General features: G+C 45.8%; 1 protein-coding gene across 3 annotated transcripts in view; it reads right to left on the minus strand.

Moving 5' to 3' along the window:
- Positions 1-11,932: 11,932 nt before the first annotated feature.
- Positions 11,933-19,017, minus strand: part of CDC40 (cell division cycle 40) — a 56,775-nt gene continuing 49,690 nt past the window's right edge. For all 3 annotated transcript variants that reach the window (XM_050951379.1, XM_050951378.1, XM_050951380.1), the window contains exons 13-15: positions 16,050-16,126; positions 14,375-14,519; positions 11,933-13,083 (exon numbers count right to left, since the gene is read on the minus strand). In XM_050951379.1, coding sequence (XP_050807336.1) covers positions 12,906-13,083; positions 14,375-14,519; positions 16,050-16,126 — 400 coding nt within the window. In that variant the 3' untranslated portion in view covers positions 11,933-12,905. The remainder of the gene's footprint in view (positions 13,084-14,374; positions 14,520-16,049; positions 16,127-19,017) is intronic.

A 19,017-nucleotide genomic window follows, 5' to 3' on the forward strand; every position in this document is an offset into this window, starting at 1 on the left:
AAGAAACCATATAACTTACTATCTGATCTCTTTGTCCTTACACTTGGAAACAGAAGACTAGAAAAAAGAAACTACTTCTCCAAAGCTCAGAGAAAGCAGGCAGCCAGAAAACAAAGACTCAGACACACACTTCCCTCCACCCAGAGTTGAAAAAATCCGGTTTCCTGATTGGTCCTCTGGTCAGGTGCTTCAGGTGAAAGAGACATTAACCCTTAGCTATCTGTTTATGACACGCCCCCCAAATTGCAGACAGTGGGGAAGCTCACTGGCGGCGATTTCCTTCTAGAACTTGAAAATAAACAGATTAATACAACACATAGGCCTTTACATATACTCCTAAGTATATAACTAACAGACTTCTACATTTTAAGAACACTTTTTAACTACTGAATTCTGGGAAACTCTCACGGGAGAGTGCATCAGCAACTTTATTAGAAGCTCCTGTGATGTGTTGAATTTCAAAATCAAAATCTTGGAGAGCTAAACTCCAACGAAGAAGTTTCTTGTTGTTCCCCTTGGCAGTATGAAGCCACTTTAGTGCAGCATGGTCAGTTTGTAGTTGGAACCGCCGTCCCCAAACATATGGGCGTAGCTTTTCCAGGGCGTACACAATGGCATAGCATTCCTTCTCACTGACTGACCAGTGACTTTCCCTCTCAGACAGTTTCTTGCTGAGAAACACGACAGGATGGAAGTTGTGATCTGTTGCTTCCTGCATGAGCACTGCTCCTATACCACGCTCAGATGCATCTGTGGTTACTAGGAATGGCTTGTCAAAATCCGGGGCCCTGAGCACAGGGTCCGACATGAGCGTTGCCTTACGTTGGGTAAAGGCCTTTTGACACTCATTAGTCCACTTAACTGCATTTGGCAGGGTCTTTTTGGTCAGGTCGGTCAGTGGGGCAGCGATTTGGCTGTAGTGTGGTACAAATCGCCTGTAGTATCCGGCCAAGCCTAAGAAGGATTGGACCTGCTTCTTGGACCGTGGGACAGGCCACTTTTGGATAGCATCTACCTTGGCCTGTAGGGGGTTTATGGTTCCTCGACCCACCTGGTGCCCCAGGTAAGTCACTCTGTTTTGGCCTATTTGACACTTTTTGGCCTTAACAGTTAGTCCTGCCTGCCTGATGCGCTCAAAGACCTTTTCCAGGTGTAGTAGGTGTTCGGGCCAGGAGTCTGAAAAAATGGCCACATCATCGAGGTAGGCAACTGCAAATTCTCCCAGTCCAGCTAGTAGACCATCTACCAGCCTCTGGAAGGTGGCGGGTGCATTTCGAAGGCCGAAAGGAAGGACATTGAATTCATACACCCCCGCATGGGTGACGAATGCTGACCTCTCCTTGGCAGGTTCATCTAGCGGTACTTGCCAGTACCCCTTGGTTAAGTCTATTGTAGAGATGAACTGGGCACGTCCCAACTTTTCCAATAGCTCATCAGTGCGTGGCATTGGATAGTTGTCCGGACGAGTTACCGCATTTAGCTTACGGTAGTCCACGCAAAAGCGTATTTCCCCATCTGGTTTGGGTACCAGAACCACTGGAGATGCCCATGCACTGGTAGATGGGCGGATTATACCCATCTGTAGCATGTTCTGGATCTCCCGTTCTATAGCAGCTTGGGCATGAGGAGACACTCGGTAGGGTGGGGTTCTGATTGGGTGAGCATTACCTGTATCAATGGAGTGGTATGCCCGTTCAGTCCGTCCTGGGGTGGCTGAGAACAATGGGGCGAAGCTAGTGCACAGCTCCTTGATTTGTTGCCGCTGCAGACGTTCCAGGGTGGTTGAGAGGTTCACCTCTTCCACGCCACCGTCTTTTTTCCCGTCGTAGTAGACACCGTCAGGCCACTCAGCATCATCTCCCTGGACTGTAAACTGACAAACCTGTAAATCTCTGGAATAGAAAGGCTTGAGAGAATTAACATGGTACACTTTTGGCTTTAGTGAGGAATTGGGAAATGCTATGAGGTAGTTTACAGCTCCCAGGCGCTCTTGGACCGTGAATGGCCCTTCCCATGATGCTTCCATCTTATGGGCCTGTTGCGCCTTCAAGACCATAACCTGGTCTCCTACCTTGAAGGACCGATCTCTGGCATGTCTGTCATACCAGGCCTTTTGCTCTTCTTGAGCATCCTTTAGGTTCTCTCTAGCAAGGGCTAAAGAGTGTCGGAGGGTGCTTTGTAGGTTGCTTACAAAGTCCAGAATGTTAGTTCCTGGAGAAGGCGTAAACCCCTCCCATTGCTGCTTCACCAACTGTAATGGCCCCTTAACCTCGTGACCATACACAAGTTCAAATGGTGAAAACCCTAAACTGGGATGTGGTACAGCCCTGTAGGCAAACAGCAACTGCTGCAACACTAGGTCCCAATTATTGGAGAATTCGTTGATGAATTTTCGTATCATGGCCCCCAAAGTTCCATTGAACCTTTCCACCAGGCCATTGGTTTGATGGTGGTACGGGGTGGCAACCAAGTGATTCACCCCCTGAGTTTCCCACAGTTTTTCCATGGTCCCTGCCAGGAAATTAGACCCTGAATCTGTAAGGATGTCAGAGGGCCAACCTACCCTGGCAAAGATGTTTGTTAGGGCCAGGCACACAGTGTTAGCCCTGGTGTTGCCTAGAGCTACTGCTTCTGGCCATCGGGTAGCAAAGTCCACTAAAGTCAGTACGTACTGCTTTCCTCTGGGCGTCTTTTTTGGGAAAGGGCACAGAATATCCACAGCTACTCGCTGAAATGGGACCTCAATTATGGGGAGTGGCTGGAGAGGGGCCTTGACCTGGTCTTGAGGCTTTCCCACTCTTTGGCATACCTCACAAGACCGGACATACTTGGCAACGTCCTTGCCCATCCCCTCCCAGTGGAAGGACTTCCCCAACCGGTCCTTGGTTCGGTTCACCCCAGCATGGCCACTGGGATGATCATGGGCTAAGCTTAAGAGCTTCCCCCGGTACTTAGTTGGAACCACCAACTGTTTTTGCGGCTGCCATTCTTCCCGGTGTCCACCAGAAAGAATTTCCTTGTATAAAAGTCCTTGGTCTATAACAAACCGGGATCGATTAGAAGAGCTGAGAGGCGGTGGGGTGCTCCATGCCGCCGCCCAAGCTTTCTGAAGGCTGTCATCTGCTTCCTGCTCAGCCTGGAACTGTTCCCTTGAGGCTGGGGTCACCAGTTCTTCCTCAGACTGTGGACTTGGGCTTGGTCCCTCTGGAAGCGATGTAGGTGATGGGGTTGTTTCCGTTGCTGGTGAACCGCTCTCCGCTGGTGCACCTGAGGGTATTTCAGGCTCTGGCTGAGCCTTTTGGGTATGGCTGTCTTTTGCTTTTGCCAGTTCTGGCTCGCTGGCGCCCTCTGGCGTTGAGTTTGAAGATGGGGTTGCAATGGCTGGTGCTGGTTGCTGTTCCAGTTCCGGGCCTGGGACTGGAGGTGCTGTGGCTGTTTCAGTGGTTGGCATGGAATCCGGGTCCACTACCTCTGTCTGGGTCTCTGGTAACACAGACGGGGCCTCTGTGGACGGCTCAGGAACAGGAATGGGTCTGGAAGCTTGCCTGGTTTGGCTACGTGTAACCATTCCCACTCTCTTGGCCCGCCTCACCTGGTTGGCCAAGTCTTCCCCCAGTAGCATGGGGATAGGATAATTGTCATAGACTGCAAAAGTCCACATTCCTGACCAGCCTTTGTACTGGACAGGCAGTTGAGCTGTAGGCAAGTCTACAGCTTGTGACATGAAGGGGTAAATTGTAACTTTGGCCTTTGGGTTGATGAATTTGGGGTCAACGAAGGATTGGTGGATAGCTGACACTTGTGCCCCCGTGTCTCTCCACGCAGTAACCTTCTTTCCGCCCACTCTCAAATTTTCCCTTCGCTCCAAGGGTATTTGAGAGGCATCCGGGCCTGGGGATCTTTGGTGTGATGGTGGTGTAATGAATTGCACTCGCATGGTGTTCTTGGGACACTTGGCCTTGATATGTCCCAGTTCATTACACTTAAAGCATCTTCCATCTGATGGGTCACTGGGCCGAGGTGAGTTACTGGAGACTGGTGAGGTTGAAGGGTAGGGTATCTGTGGCTTTACTTGGGTGGTATGTGGGGTCTTTGGCTGTCCTCGGTTGTAGGGTTTATGGTCTGTGTGCCCCCGGGGGTAATCGTTCCCCTTGACAGTAGCTTTCTTGCTTTCTGCCAGTTCCATCCATTTGGCTCCAATCTCCCCCGCCTCAGCGATATTCTTGGGGTTTCCATCTTGTATGTACCGTGTGATGTCTTCAGGAACACCATCCAAGAACTGCTCCATTTGTATGAGGAGGTTCAGTTCTTCCAAGGTTTGAATGTTGTTTCCTGTTAGCCAGGCCTCATAGTTTTTTGCAATGTAGTAGGCGTGTTTGGGAAATGACACCTCTGGTTTCCACTTTTGGGTTCTGAAGCGCCGACGGGCATGATCTGGGGTTATCCCCATCCTGTATCTGGCCTTGGTTTGAAAAAGTTTATAGTCATTCATTTGCTGCTTAGGCATTTCAGCTGCCACCTCTGCTAAAGGTCCACTGAGGTGTGGCCTTAATTCTACCATGTACTGGTCTTCGGGGATGCTGTACCCAAGACAGGCTCTTTCAAAGTTTTCCAAGAAGGCCTCAGTGTCATCACCTGCCTTGTAGGTGGGAAATTTCCTGTGCTGTGGAGCAATATTTGGCGCCGGGTTGTTAGGGTTGGCTGGCACATGCAGCCCAGCTTTTGCCAACTCCAGTTCATGTTTTCTCTGTTTTTCCTTCTCTTCATTCTCTTTTTGTTGTTTTTACATTTCTTTTTGGTGCTTTTCCATTTCTCGGCGGTGGGCCAACTCTTCTTCTTCTTGTTTCCTTCGGTGGGCGAACTCTTCTTCCTCTAGTTTTCTTTTGTGTGCTGCCTCTTGGGCTGCTTGTTCTCTTTGGTAGGCTGCCTGTTCTCTTTGGTAGGCTGCCTCTTTGATCTGTTCTTCTCTTTCTTTCATCTCCATCTCTTTTTGTTTTATTTCCAGTTGTCGCCTGTGTTCAGCTTCTTTGATTTGTTCTTCGGCCTCAATTTTTGCCTTAGAAGTCATGATTCCTGTTTTCTTGTGTTGGGGTGCCCTCCGGTGTTTATCTTCTGAACTGCAGGTTCTCTGTTGCCTCCTGAAGTCTGCCTAGCAACAGTGCCTTTAGCTAATTTTCCTTTTCTCTCTCTAGCTAATGTTCAATGAAGGGAAACCAGAAAAACCACTTTATTTGCATGCCTATAAGTGCTGGTACTTGCCTCCTAATGGGAGGGCTATTGCATGACAAAAGACCCTTAACATGCAAGCCACAAACTGCGAGAGAGAGCAGAAAAAAAAAAATTCTCTCTGGTTCCCTTTTAAAACCAACTGCTTCTCTCTGCTAAAAAGCCCTTAGCAGAGAAAAGAAAAATACAATATTTCTACTGGCTTCTGGATTCTGTTTAGATCCTCCCACCACTGCCACTCATGTAATAACCTTAGTCCCAGATTTGGACCTTAGCGTCCAAAATATGGGGGTTAGCATGAAAACCTCCAAGCTTAGTTACCAGCTTGGACCTGGTACCTGCTGCCACCACCCAAAAAATTAGAGTGTTTTGGGGCACTCTGGTTCCCCTGAAAAACCTTCCCTGGGGACCCCAAGACCCAAATCCCTTGAGTCTCACAACCAAGGGAAATAATCCTTTTTCCCTTCCCCCCTCCAGGTGCTCCTGGAGAGATACACAGACACAAGCTCTGTGAACCCAAACAGAGTGAATCTCCCTCTCTGTTCCCAATCCTGGAAACAAAAAGTACTTTCCTATTCCCCCCAGAGGGAATGCAAAAATCAGGCTAGCAATCCAACACACAGATCTCCCCAATTCCTTCCTCCCACCAATTCCCTGGTGAGTACAGACTCAATTTCCCTGAAGTAAAGAAAAACTCCAACAGGTCTTAAAAGAAAGCTTTATATAAAAAGAAAGAAAAATAAGTACAAATGTTCTCTCTGTATTAAGATGATACAACACAGGGTCAATTGCTTAAAAGAATATTGAATAAACAGCCTTATTCCAAAAGAATACAAATCAAAGCACTCCAGCACTTATATTCATGCAAATACCAAAGAAAAGAAACCATATAACTTACTATCTGATCTCTTTGTCCTTACACTTGGAAACAGAAGACTAGAAAAAAGAAACTACTTCTCCAAAGCTCAGAGAAAGCAGGCAGCCAGAAAACAAAGACTCAGACACACACTTCCCTCCACCCAGAGTTGAAAAAATCCGGTTTCCTGATTGGTCCTCTGGTCAGGTGCTTCAGGTGAAAGAGACATTAACCCTTAGCTATCTGTTTATGACAGGGGGTGCCGGGGGTTGAGGCTGGGATGGCTCCGTCAGAGCTATCAAGTCCCGCGCCGAGGTGAAGGTCTCCGGCGTGGACGGGACTAATGGCTCGACCCCAGATCTTAAGGGGGAGCTCGGAGGGGCCGGACTCGACGGACCTTCCGGGTCCGGAGTCGACGGCAACCCTGCAGACGGTGCCACGGCAGAGGTAGGTGCTGGGCGCTCCACTCGAGCCTGCCGAGATGGTGTGGCAGATGTCGAGGGTCTTTGGTCAGATCCCGGTGCCGGGGATGGGCAGTGCCGGGGCGTCTTTCTGGTGCCGGCGCGGTCTGGTGCCGGTGTAGAGGTGGTCGGCTGCGCTGACGGTACCGGATTCAGTGCCGCTTCCATCAAGAGAGTCCGCAGTCTTTGATCTCTCTATTTCTTTGTTCGCGGCTTAAAGGCCTTGCAAATGCGACACTTCTCGGCGATATGCGATTCCCCGAGGCACTTCAGGCACGCGTCATGGGGATCGCTAGTAGGCATTGGCCTCTTGCAGGCCGAGCACTGCTTGAAGCCCGGCAAACCAGGCATGGGCCCGGTGCCGGGCGCCGGGAAGGGCAACGGCCCAACCCGCGAACAAGTTCTATAAACTATATACACTAAATACTAATTACTATACAACTCTAACTGTATTATTAAACTATTTACAACTACAACTATTGACAGTAACTAAGGAGAGCTAGGGTCGTGGAGGACAGCAAGCCGCACTCCACAGTTCCAGCAACCGACACGGCGGTAAGAAGGAACTGAGAAGCGGGCAGGCCGGCAGGGGTATATATCAAGTGCCATGGCGGCGCCACTCTAGGGGGCGACCTGCCGGCCCACCGGAGTTGCTAGGGTAAAAAGTTTCTGGCAAACGTGCACACGCGGCGCGCACACCTAACTGGAATGGATATGAGCAATCACTCGAAGAAGAACTACAGGGAATGGTTCTTCTACCTTTTTTTTTTTTTCTTTTTTAAGGTGTTTTTCATGCAAGCCATCTTGGATTTTCACTAGCCCCTTCCAGGAGATAGACAATGTGAAGTAGGTGTCCTGAGGACAGATCAGAGACTGGGGAGTGGAGGGAGAAGTGTCACATGAGGACTCAGAGGCAAAAAACCTCATTTAATCAGCTCTCCTGCCTGAGGACAATAAGGAAAGGTGTACTGGTATATGTGAGTTTAAAATCACTATAAATTATACTGACAACTCACCATGAAGACACTTACAAATGCCCTCATGCGCCTTTGGAGGCACACAATCAGTTATATTGGTATAACTATTAAGGTACAATTCTACTGTTAGAACTTACAAAGTTTCCCATGTAGACAAACCCTATCCCAGCTCTAGCCTGAGGTAGTCCAGAAACATGTCTTAGTTACTGACCATATTTAAGCTTCATAAGTCTCCACATTATTGAAATTGCTTGCGGTACAGCCATGGAGGAAAAATCAAGCTTGATCAGTCTGGTTGCTCTTTTTATTAAAGAGATATGGAACTAGGTTTGTATCAGCACTTCACATTCTAGTTCTTATTCTGACCATTAAAGTCAAATATATCTAGCACTCTCAACGGCCTATTGTACAGCAAGTTAACAGTGCGCGTCAAACAGGAACAATATCACCAAACACTTGAATGTTACTTTAACATTATAACATGGTAATAAAAGGGTTTATGGTCAAATTTTCAAAAGCACATATGTGACTGAGGTGCCTAAGTCAAAGAAACATCTAAGTGCCCAAGGCTCCTAAGTCATGTAGGCACTGTTGACAATTTCACCCTTCAACAAATAAGTAAGGTTTTCTTGGACTGCTGCAAGAGAGTCACAGAACTTCCAACATTCAAAGAGCTTGACTAGAGAGATTCATATTCATTTTGCTACAGGGCAACAGTTCTCTAATTTACATTTTATAGATACTTTTGTTAAGTCAACTTAAAGTAGTAAGCCCTACATTATGCAAAGAAACAACTTACATATCAAAGAAATTTGCTGGTATCCTGATACTAGTCTAGTTAAAGCAGCTTTTCATAGTTCTGTCATCCGTCCCCACCCCGTCCCCCACTCCCTTGTTAGGTCTGAGGTTTTTGACCAACAAAAATGAGACTTTTGTTATGATTAATTGGGAGAGACAGGGTGAAAAGATTTTGTGCCTGGGCAGATAGATATTCAAAATGAGTTTGCAAGGCTTGAAGGCACAGTATTATAAACTAGTATTCTAAAGCAGCTGTTTGGAATTGAAAACTGGCTCACGTTATAAATTAGTTTGTCTGAGGTACAGTATTCTTGTGCAATGCAATGAGAATGTAAGGAGTAAGCAGCCGCATCTTACTGAAAACTATTACCAAGTCTGTACAAGACAGAAGCTGAGGCCAGTGGCTTCAAAAGGAGGCCGCCCCTTTACCAGCAAGTGGTATGGGGGGGTGTGGTGGTGGGAAACACCCCACACAAAAGGAGAAATCCAGAGAAAGTTGGCACAAGGCTAAAGGAACTTTCAAGTCTCCAGGGCAGAGCTCAGAAAAAATGATTTGAGTAGCTTATGTGCAAAATCCTCACTGTGATATCCTAAAAGTATCTTAGGCCATGTCTACATCTAAAATTTTGCAGCGCTGGTTGTTACAGCTGTATTAGTACAGCTGTATAGGGCCAGCGCTGCAGAGTGGCCACACTTACAGCAACCAGCGCTGCAAGTGGTGTTAGATGTGGCCACACTGCAGCGCTGTTGGGCGGCTTCAAGGGGTTTTGGGGAAGGCGAGAGCAAACCGGGGAAGGAGACCAGCTTCGCCGCGGTTTGCTCTCGCGTTCCGCGAACCACCCTGCAAACCGCAGGGAAGGAGACCTGCTTGCTCGGGGGTTCGGGGAACGCGAGAGCAAACCGGGGAAGGAGACCAGCTTCGCCGCGGTTTGCTCTCGCGTTCCCCGAACAAGCAGGTCTCCTTCCCTGCGGTTTGCAGGGTGGTTCGCGGAACGCGAGAGCAAACCGCGGCGAAGCTGGTCTCCTTCCCCGGTTTGCTCTCGCGTTCGCCGAACCCCCGAACAAGCAGGTCTCCTTCCCTGCGGTTTGCAGGGTGGTTCGCGGAACGCGAGAGCAAACCGCGGCGAAGCTGGTCTCCTTCCCCGGTTTGCTCTCGCGTTCGCCGAACCCCCGAACAAGCAGGTCTCCTTCCCTGCGGTTTGCAGGGTGGTTCGCGGAACGCGAGAGCAAACCGCGGCGAAGCTGGTCTCCTTCCCCCGGTTTGCTCTCGCGTTCGCCGAACCCCCGAACAAGCTGGTCTCCTTCCCCGGTTTGCTCTCGCGTTCCCGGAACCACCCAGCAAACCTCAGGGAAGGAGACCTGCTTGCTCGGGGTTCGGGGAACGCGAGAGCAAGCCGGGGAAGGAGACCAGCTTGATTACCAGAGGCTTCCTCAGGTATGCTGGGATACCTGCTTATTCCACGGAGGTCAAGAAAAGCGCTGGTAAGTGACTATACTTGATTACCAGCGCTGGATCACCAGCGCTGGATCCTCTACACCCGAGACAAAACGGGAGTACGGCCAGCGCTGCAAACAGGGAGTTGCAGCGCTGGTGGTGCCCTGCAGATGTGTACACCTCCTAAGTTGCAGCGCTGTAACTCCCTCACCAGCGCTGCAACTTTCTGATGTAGACAAGCCCTTAGTTGTAGTGGCAATAAGTTACTCAGATTTCCTTAAAATTACAGTAGATCAAGTGCAATGATTATGAAGCTGTCATAGGAACTCCATAGGCCGGGTTGTAAATATTAATTCGAACCAATATTGAGACTTACTTGACTCCACCCTTCACAAAAGAACTGCTTTCAGCTTGAAAATTTTGCATGCTTAGGCTTACACCAATGGAGAATTTATTGGGAAAATCTGAAGCATGCTGTTTTCTAGTTATGGGTCTCAATTCCCACCTACCCTTAATCTCCATTGAGAATTACTTCACAAGCCTAGTCTTTTCCTTTGGAGTCCACAGATCTTTATAAAAAATTGTTGGGGAGAAAAATCTTACAAATTAAAAGCTTCTGCAGGTTCCCATGCAGGCTTTAAAAATTCCATAAAGGATTAACTCAGTGAGCAACACCAGATGGAGACAAAGGATCTGATCTAGAAGGCAGGTTCTAGTTTACTTCTGTAAAAACCTGCATCAGAAGTCTTTTTGTTGCAGACATTTAATTCATCAACTCCTGTTGTGTGTAAGATCTGCACGTTACTCACAAAAGTTTATTTATCTCATCCATAAATGGAAAATGGCCTATCAGAGTTTAGTAGCTCCACTGGAGCATTTCTGCACTAGTGGTGTGCGCAAGTGGTGGGTGAATCTTCTGACTGAACAAGAGGTTCTTACATATCTATACAGCAAAATAGTTCAAGTAAATATATTCCAGAGTTGAAGTCGTTGATACACAAAATCTAAGTGCTTTCCAAACAACAAGGAAAATCCTAGACAAGAATCTAATTAGGATACATTAAAGATCTGTTACTTTTGTCAAAAATTCTTATGGAATGTTATATTGGGTCTGTCTTGGCTTTTAAAGTTAAGGTCAGCTGTGGGACCCACATTCTCTCTCTCTGAACTCCAATTGCTGTTCATTTTCTACTTAAGAACGTTTCAATTTTATGGTCTACATCAGAGCCACCTGCCTAGCCTGAGAGCTCATCTTCAGTAGGAGATAACTACATCTCATCTTGCCTCAAAACTGTAACCTGTCCTTACCCACTCCCCATATAGTCAATGGAGTCCAACACTGTCATGTTTCCACCTGCAGCACATATAACCTCCAAACATTCACCATCAAATTTCTATTACTCTTCATACAGAGTTTTAAGTTTGTACTTGCCTTATATATTTGCATGAGTCTGAGGTCCGCCCATACACGAACAGATAGCCTCTGGTACCCCCCCTTTCTCCAAAAACAGACCCATCCTCATCTGTGCCACCCATGACAAGTCACCAAAGTATATGTATTGTAAATACCTATCAGAGGTGCCAATGTCAAATGGACAGTGCACACTATAGTTGGGTATGAAGGCTGAGAAGAGTGTGTGTGTGTGTGTGGAATCTAAACTCTGAGCTTTCAGATTTTCATATTTATTTTTGAACAAATTTCACCTTCACTCAGAAATGTTTGGCTTTCAAGTGTAGTTTCCCCTTGCTCCCCACGAGCTAGATGTGTGAGTTGGAAAGGGCCTTTAGGGGCTTATCTTGTCCAACATGACTATTCTTCCTAAGACATGCCTAATAAAACTGGATGATCAAACAATGGTTTGATCTGCAATAATTTTATAATGTTAATTCAATAGTTATCCAATGTGGCTTGAAGGCTGACCAGTTTGTTGTTCTTGCCCTTATTTCAATTATTCATTCATAGTCAGATAATAGGGTGCGCAGTGTGGTATAAGAATTTAGAAAGACTTTTCTGCCCCCATTTGCTTAGCAAAATAATCAACATATTGTTTTAGTATCATCCAAGCAAGGATGTACCTTGGCACCACTGGGAGTTAGGAAATGCCAAACCCCAAACTGAAAGGATAATGAATATATTCGACTTAGATATGCTAGAAGTAAGGACTAAACTAAACCAGACTTTTGTACAAAAGATTTATTAAAAATAAGTTCTTAAAAAAAAAGAGAAACTGTGACATGTATATACAGTAGCTTAGCATGGAAACAATATGGTGCATATAATATAGGAACAGTGAATACTAAAGTGCACCCTGCACAAAGAATATGATTAAGGGGCAGGAAATGTGGTTTTCTTCGAAATATGGCCCCGAAAAGCATGATAATTAACAGTATACGGAATTTACCTCGGGGTTTTGGGGGGATATTTTTTATTATACAGAAAACTTTCAAATAAAGATGGTTACGTAGAGGAACCTCCATGACCAGTATCATGTAAATGTTTAAGTCAAGATACCAATATAAGAACGCAGATGGAGGGTCTAGGGAACACAGTCTGCAGGGTATACTCAGTTTGTTCACTAGGTATGTATGTAAAGCCTTTGATCAGCTCTGTTTCTGTTATGGATCAATAAATTTTAGTTACTGGTTATGTAAATCGAAGAAACTTGGGTGCCACAGAATACTGCCATAAAGTCTATTAATGGGTGCATCTTCAAGATCTACTGCAGTAGAAGAAAAGTCTCTTTAATCTCTGAGCTGTGCAGTTACAGAACACAACAAAACTGCTGGTTTTCTACTTCTACACCATATACTGTGTGACATCCAGAATCACAAACTAGAAAATATTGTTTTATTCTGAAAAAGTGGATCAAACAGAAAATAACTTATCAAATTAATATTTATTTCTGGCCACTTCACATGACTGTTCTCAGCTTCTCACAGACCCTGAAGTCGTACTTAGAAGAGTAGCCTTTCAGCTGAGTCTTCTGCCTGGGAGATTTCCCATTTCCAAGAGTGCACAGTGTACTTTAATAGCAAAGAACCCGAAAACAGCTGGAAGTTCAAATCAAACCACCCTCAGCAAAGTTCATGTTTAGCAATCTCAGATGTTCACAAAAAGTCTTATCAAAATTTAGTTCTTTGCAGTACCCCCTTCAGTCCCACAATTTAATAAGACCATCCCAGCCACAGGTGATGACCTTGGATGTTTCATGTGGATGCCAGACTGCGCCTATACAAACTTTGTCATGTGCTTTTAACCTACTGTAGAGTTTTGTGGTCTTCCAGTCCCAGATGTTAAGTTTTCCATCTGCATCACCTGATATCACATAGCTGTATTAAAAAATTAAAAGCTCAGTTAAAAACTCTCAGAACTACTTTTATTATTTTCCATTTTTGGAAGATTATTATAAAGCATACATTAAAATAAATGTTTTCAATTAATGCAAAAAACAGATTAAGGATAATTTTGTACTGGGGAATGGAAAAAATTTAGTAATCCACTTAGCTTTCCAATCAAGAGAGTCTGTTTCAACAGACAGTAGGAATTCCAAAGAATTAGCATGCATGATGTGTTCTAAAGAGCCCAGGCTCTTGCTATGCCGTGATTCATCACATCATCTGTGAGGTAAATGTGCTAAGCAATGTGATTATACCATGCATTATTTTGCTTGAGTAATAGAGCCTACTGAGAGGATAAGAGAAAATTCCAGGAAAAAACCCTAATTTGCAGAGATTTTTCTTTAAAAAAATCCCCTAAAAATTTGAACACTTTTGCAGTGCATTATGCTAATCATGCATATACTTGCTTTGTTATCTATAGGAAGTTAAATGGGCATAACCGTCTTAAAATGACACCAATGTGACATCGCTAGTAAAGCTGCAGATGAGAGTTAGCTGTACAACTTCATTAGGCAAAGTAGAAGAACCAGGCTTCAATCTAGATCCAGTTTTGCTTTAAGTTTGAACCCAAGGTATGTGTGTAGAGGAAGGCTTCTTGTGACTCTACTGCAGACCTGTGTGTAGGAAGCCAGTTGCTGCTCCCTGGTTCATGGCTACTTAGCTCCAGTGCTAGTTAGAACAGGAAGCATCCTGCTCAACTCTTGTTGGTGCTATCAAGTCCCTTACACCAGCAGAGGATCACGTGTAGTGGAGCTCAGGTCTGATAAGCCCCCTTATAGCCCCAGCCTGCCCTCCTCCATATGCTTCCTCCTCTCACTTTCACTTTGAGGTGGGGCAGAGTGGGGTTGTGGCTGGTATGGGAGGCAGTTTAGCTGCCTCTTACAGTAGAGATTCTACCAACCTAGGGAAGGCTTCTGGCTGGTTTAAGGTCATAGCAGCACAAAATAGCCTTTGTATAGTGGAGAATTTAGGATTAAGTATTCACTGTGAGTACTTCAACTAAATGTTCATTTCTTATACTACTGGGCTAAATGTTAGTACTGAATCCATTGAAGTTAACAAATGGCAAAAGGCAAATCCCCCTTTTAACTTCTGCAGAAAACTCTGTAGCCACACAGCAATGTTGGGTTAAATGGACAGCAGCACATCAGTATATTACAAAGGGTTTCAAAAACAAATTTAGCAGGATCTCATGACAACTTTAAGACAGAAGAGAACTTACCTCATGTCAGGTGAAAAATCAACTTGACAAGCATAACCTGCCACCATGTGACCCTTGAAGATTTTCTTTTTGTTTAATCTGAATCTGTTCTGAGCTCCAAAAATCAAGATCTGATTATCCATTGATTGACAAGCCAGCCATTTTCCTGTACATGCAACAAAGTTCAGGCAGATGTCAGACTACTGCAGTTGAAGAAACAAATCTGACAAAGATTCCTAGAACTTTCACTGTCACTTTTGGTTTCAACAATATTCTGTGTTAATAAAGCATTTAGTTAAATAATATGCATGGCTTCTACCGTGTACTGTACAACTCAGAGCTAGACCCTAGAATGGTGTATTAGGCGCATTCACTCAAAGAAGAAAGGTACAGACTTGGCTCATGTCACGTGTAGAAAAATTTCTAGTGTGGCAGACACAAATTTCATCATACAAAAACAAACCTAATTCTGTAAGCAATTATTTCTAAGCTATTTGTGACGCCAAGTACAGTTATCAGTCATACCCATGGGAAATTTTAATTGAGATGACTTCTGCCTATTACAACTAATAAAGGCAGAATTTAATACTGGAGATACTTTGGAAGCGTATCTCCATGTATGCTCAATTGCCTTCAGTAACTTTCTCAGTTATAATCACACTACACCATCCAGAGATTACCCATGGTGACTGTCACATTTTAAAATACAGAAGAGGCTTAGACAAAGAAAAGGATAGGTGAGCAGATATCCTAACTGGTCAATCAAATAACTGAAACCAGGAGACAAGTTCACAAGATGCAGATCATCTCATTACTCACTGATTTTAAGTTGTGGAACAATAGAGTTACTAGTGGTTTTCTGTTTGTTTGTTTGTTTTTATTTAAAGAGCAATTTTACTTGAGTGTAAAGCGGGTCTAAAATGTGTTGAAGGATTTTAACCATGTAAATAAATCCTAAATATCTAATTTTCAAACCAGCCTCTCTCTCTCTCAATTTTTAAGTTTCACAGTTCAAAAGGAGAAGAAGTGTCTGGAAGGCAAAAAGAAGGGCTGCTTTTTTAACCAATCATGTGTCCACCATTCTTCCTGTTTTGGTGGTGGGTATGCAAGAGAGGGCAGTGCAGATGCTGCCAGGTGGGCAAGAGGACATGCTGAAGAGAGAAGCTGCTCCTCGATCCTTTTCTGCTGGACATATTCCCTCTGCCCTGAGCAGTGACCACACAGTGACTTTGAAAGACTCTTTCAAAGGTCCCAGGAAAAGTGTAGACATGTCCTGGGGACACTATTCTCCTCTTCTGCTCCCTTATAGGCTTTTTTATTACTCTTTTAGCTTTGTTTGCTCCTTCTACCACTTGCAGAAAGAGATTTTAAAACGACAGAGTTCATAAAAAGGGAAACTAACTTGCGCCTCTCACTACAGAGAAAGTAAACTAAGACTTTTGTCTACTTGGGAACATTTTTTGGTATAACCCTACGTGTTAATTTAAACAAATATAGTTATACTGCTATAACTCACCCCGTTTGGTTACTCCTACTCTGGTATAAGAGTATCTTTTTCCAGTTTAGCTTATGTCATCTGGAAAGGAATTTAAGCTAACCTCCAAAATGATACAATGATCCATATGGGAGGGTTGATACTGGTATAACCGGTGAAACTTTCCTGTGTAGACAAGGCCTGAGTAAAGTGTTAACTTACCGTTTGGAGACAAGGTGACTGCAGGCATCGAGTGCATACTTGGCTCTGCGATATACTTGAAATCGACAGGAATGTCCCTGCAAAGGAAGAAATGTGAATGGATGAAGAAATGGAAATATTTCAAAGGGCCACCTGAAGTCAACTGATTTAATCAACCATTGTGAAACACAGAATTAGAGGTGGTGTCCAGATGAAAAATTGCTAAAACGGAGTTCAAATATATTAAAAATACCCCCCACCACTGAACTCTTACCGTAGTGCTACTGACAAAAGAAAACAAGCTTTGTTTAATACCTCCAGTTGTGAATAGGCTTTGGTGATGGATGTAGGCCAGGGGTTCTTAACCTTTTTCTTTCTGAGGTCCCCCACAATGGGCTATAAAAACTCCATGGCCCACCTGTGCCACAACAACTGATTTTCTGCATATAAAAGCCAGGGCTGGTGTTAGGGGGTAGGAATCAGGGCAGTTGCTTGAAGCCTCATGCCACAGGGGCTCCCATGAAGCTATACTGCTCAGGCTTCGGCTTCAGCTTTCTATCCTGGGACCCAGGAATCTAATGCTGGCCCTGCTTGGTAGCCACCCTGAAACCTGTTCATGGCTCCCCAGGACCTCTGGTTGAGAACCAGAGATGTAGGCAATGCAGAAAGTATAGATTCCCCCAATAGCCCTGTCTACACTAATAACAAAACTAGTTTTCAGTCACACTTGAGGTAGGCTGTGGGGTAAGGGCAGCGATGTTTGAAAGTCAGTATCAGACACTGCTCCATTCCTAGAATAGACAGGCAGCATCTGATAGCTTGCATGTCTGAACCTGTTCCCTTCCGAAAAAGGAATCTTCAGTCCAGCTAGAAAGAACTCTTATGTAACCTGTAAAGGTTAAAAAATAAAGCCACATTATGGAAAACACACTTCCTGCATTTGATTCTAGTTAAAAGGAATTGAAATACAATGTGGGTTTTGCTGTCTTCTCTCTTCACAAATTAATGCAGGCTCAGCTGCTGGAATTTATTCCAGGCAGCTCTGCTTTCTGTTAAAATGTACCAGATGTAGTCAGGACTGCTGCAGGATATGCTGCCCTAAACTATTAGGCAGAATAAAAGACATTTAAGTTGCACACTTCTTTCAAGCCAAATTGTGAAATAGGAAGTAAGACAAAATTAGTTTCTTAAAAGGTCACCAAAAAATGCTGCCATGGTTTGCTGACCTTAAAATCCAATTTAACCTCAATGGCTGTTCTGACGGGAAATTCTAAACTGAGAGACCTGGTACATTTTCCTCAAAACATTGTTTTATGAGCTGATAGTTATAAGTGGTGAGAGTTTCTAACCTTCACTGGGAAAAATTAGAGTGCTACATGGTGATTTCTTTCCTGCTGACCAAACCTGTCAGGAAAAGACGGTTACTCACCTTTGTAACTGTTGTTCTTCGAGATGTGTTGCTCATATCCATTCCAGTTAGGTGTGCGCGCGCCGCGTGCACGTTCGGAGAAACTTTTACCCTACCAACCCAGGCGGGTCGGCTGGGCGCCCCCTGGAGTGGCTACTCCGACAGTGGGGAAGGAGGGTGGGTTTGGAATGGATATGAGCAACACATCTCGAAGAACAACAGTTACAAAGGTGAGTAACCGTCTTTTCTTCTTCGAGTGATTGCTCATATCCATTCCAGTTAGGTGATTCCCAAGCCTTACCTAGGCGGTGGGGTTGGAGTGAGATATGTGGCGGTATTTAGAACTGCTACGCCAAAGGCCGCATCATCTCTTGATTGTCTGACTAGCGCATAGTGTGCAGTGAACGTGTGGACTGATGACCAGGTCGCTGCACGGCATATCTCCTGGATAGGCACATGCGCCAGGAAGGCTGCCGACGCCGCCTGAGCTCTCGTGGAATGTGCCGTGAGGTGGCTAGAGGGGACACGAGCTAGGTCGTAGCATGCGCGAATGCATGCAGTCACCCAGGAGGAAATCCTCTGAGAGGAGACTGGTTGACCCCTCATCCGTTCTGCGACCGCCACAAACAGCTGAGGGGACTTCTGGAATGGCTTTGTTCGCTCAATGTAGAAAGCGAGCGCTCTGCGTACATCTAAGGAGTGTAGCTGCTGCTCTCTCCGAGAAGAGTGTGGCTTCGGGAAGAAGACCGGGAGGAAGATGTCCTGGTTGGTATGGAAGGCAGACACAACCTTAGGGAGGAACGCCGGGTAGGGTCGCAGGTGCACTTTGTCCTTATGGAAGACGGTGTAGGGTGGGTCCACTGTGAGAACTCTCAGCTCGGAGACCCGTCTGGCTGATGTAATGGCCACCAAGAAGGCCGTCTTCCATGACAGGTACTTGAGCGAGCAAGTCGCCAGTGGCTCAAAAGGCGGGAGCGTGAGCCTGTTCAGGACCAAGTTAAGGTCCCAGGTAGGAGCAGGGCGGCATACGGGGGGGTAGAGACGCTCCAGGCCTTTAACAAATCTGGCGACTAAGGGGTGGGAGAATACGGAGCGGCCACCCTCTCCTGGTCGAAAGGCGGATATGGCCAATAAGTGTACCTTTAAGGAGGATGTCGCCAGGCCCTGCTGCTTAAGGTACCAGAGATAGTTTAGGACCGTGGGAATCCGGGCCTGCGTAGGGTTCACCCCCCGAGTAGCGCACCAGCAAGAGAAGCGCTTCCACTTGGCTCTATACGTTGAGCAAATGGAAGGCTTCCTGCTGTTAAGGAGGATATGCTGGACCGGTGCGGAGCAGCTGAGCTCCGCCGCGTTCAGCCATGCAGGAGCCACGCCGTGAGGTGCAGGGCTCGTAGGTCCGGGTAACAGAGCCTGCCGTGATCCTGTGTAATCAGCTCTGGGTGGAGAGGAAGGGGGATTGGAGGGTCCACAGATAGGTCCAGCAAGGCAGTGAACCAGTGCTGTCTGGGCCACGCAGGTGCGATCAGGATTAGATGCGCTTTGTCCCTGCGTAGTTTCAACAGGACCTTGTGCACCAGAGGG

This window comes from Gopherus flavomarginatus, chromosome 4 (assembly GCF_025201925.1).
Source record: "Gopherus flavomarginatus isolate rGopFla2 chromosome 4, rGopFla2.mat.asm, whole genome shotgun sequence".
Taxonomy (NCBI): domain Eukaryota; kingdom Metazoa; phylum Chordata; order Testudines; family Testudinidae; genus Gopherus; species Gopherus flavomarginatus.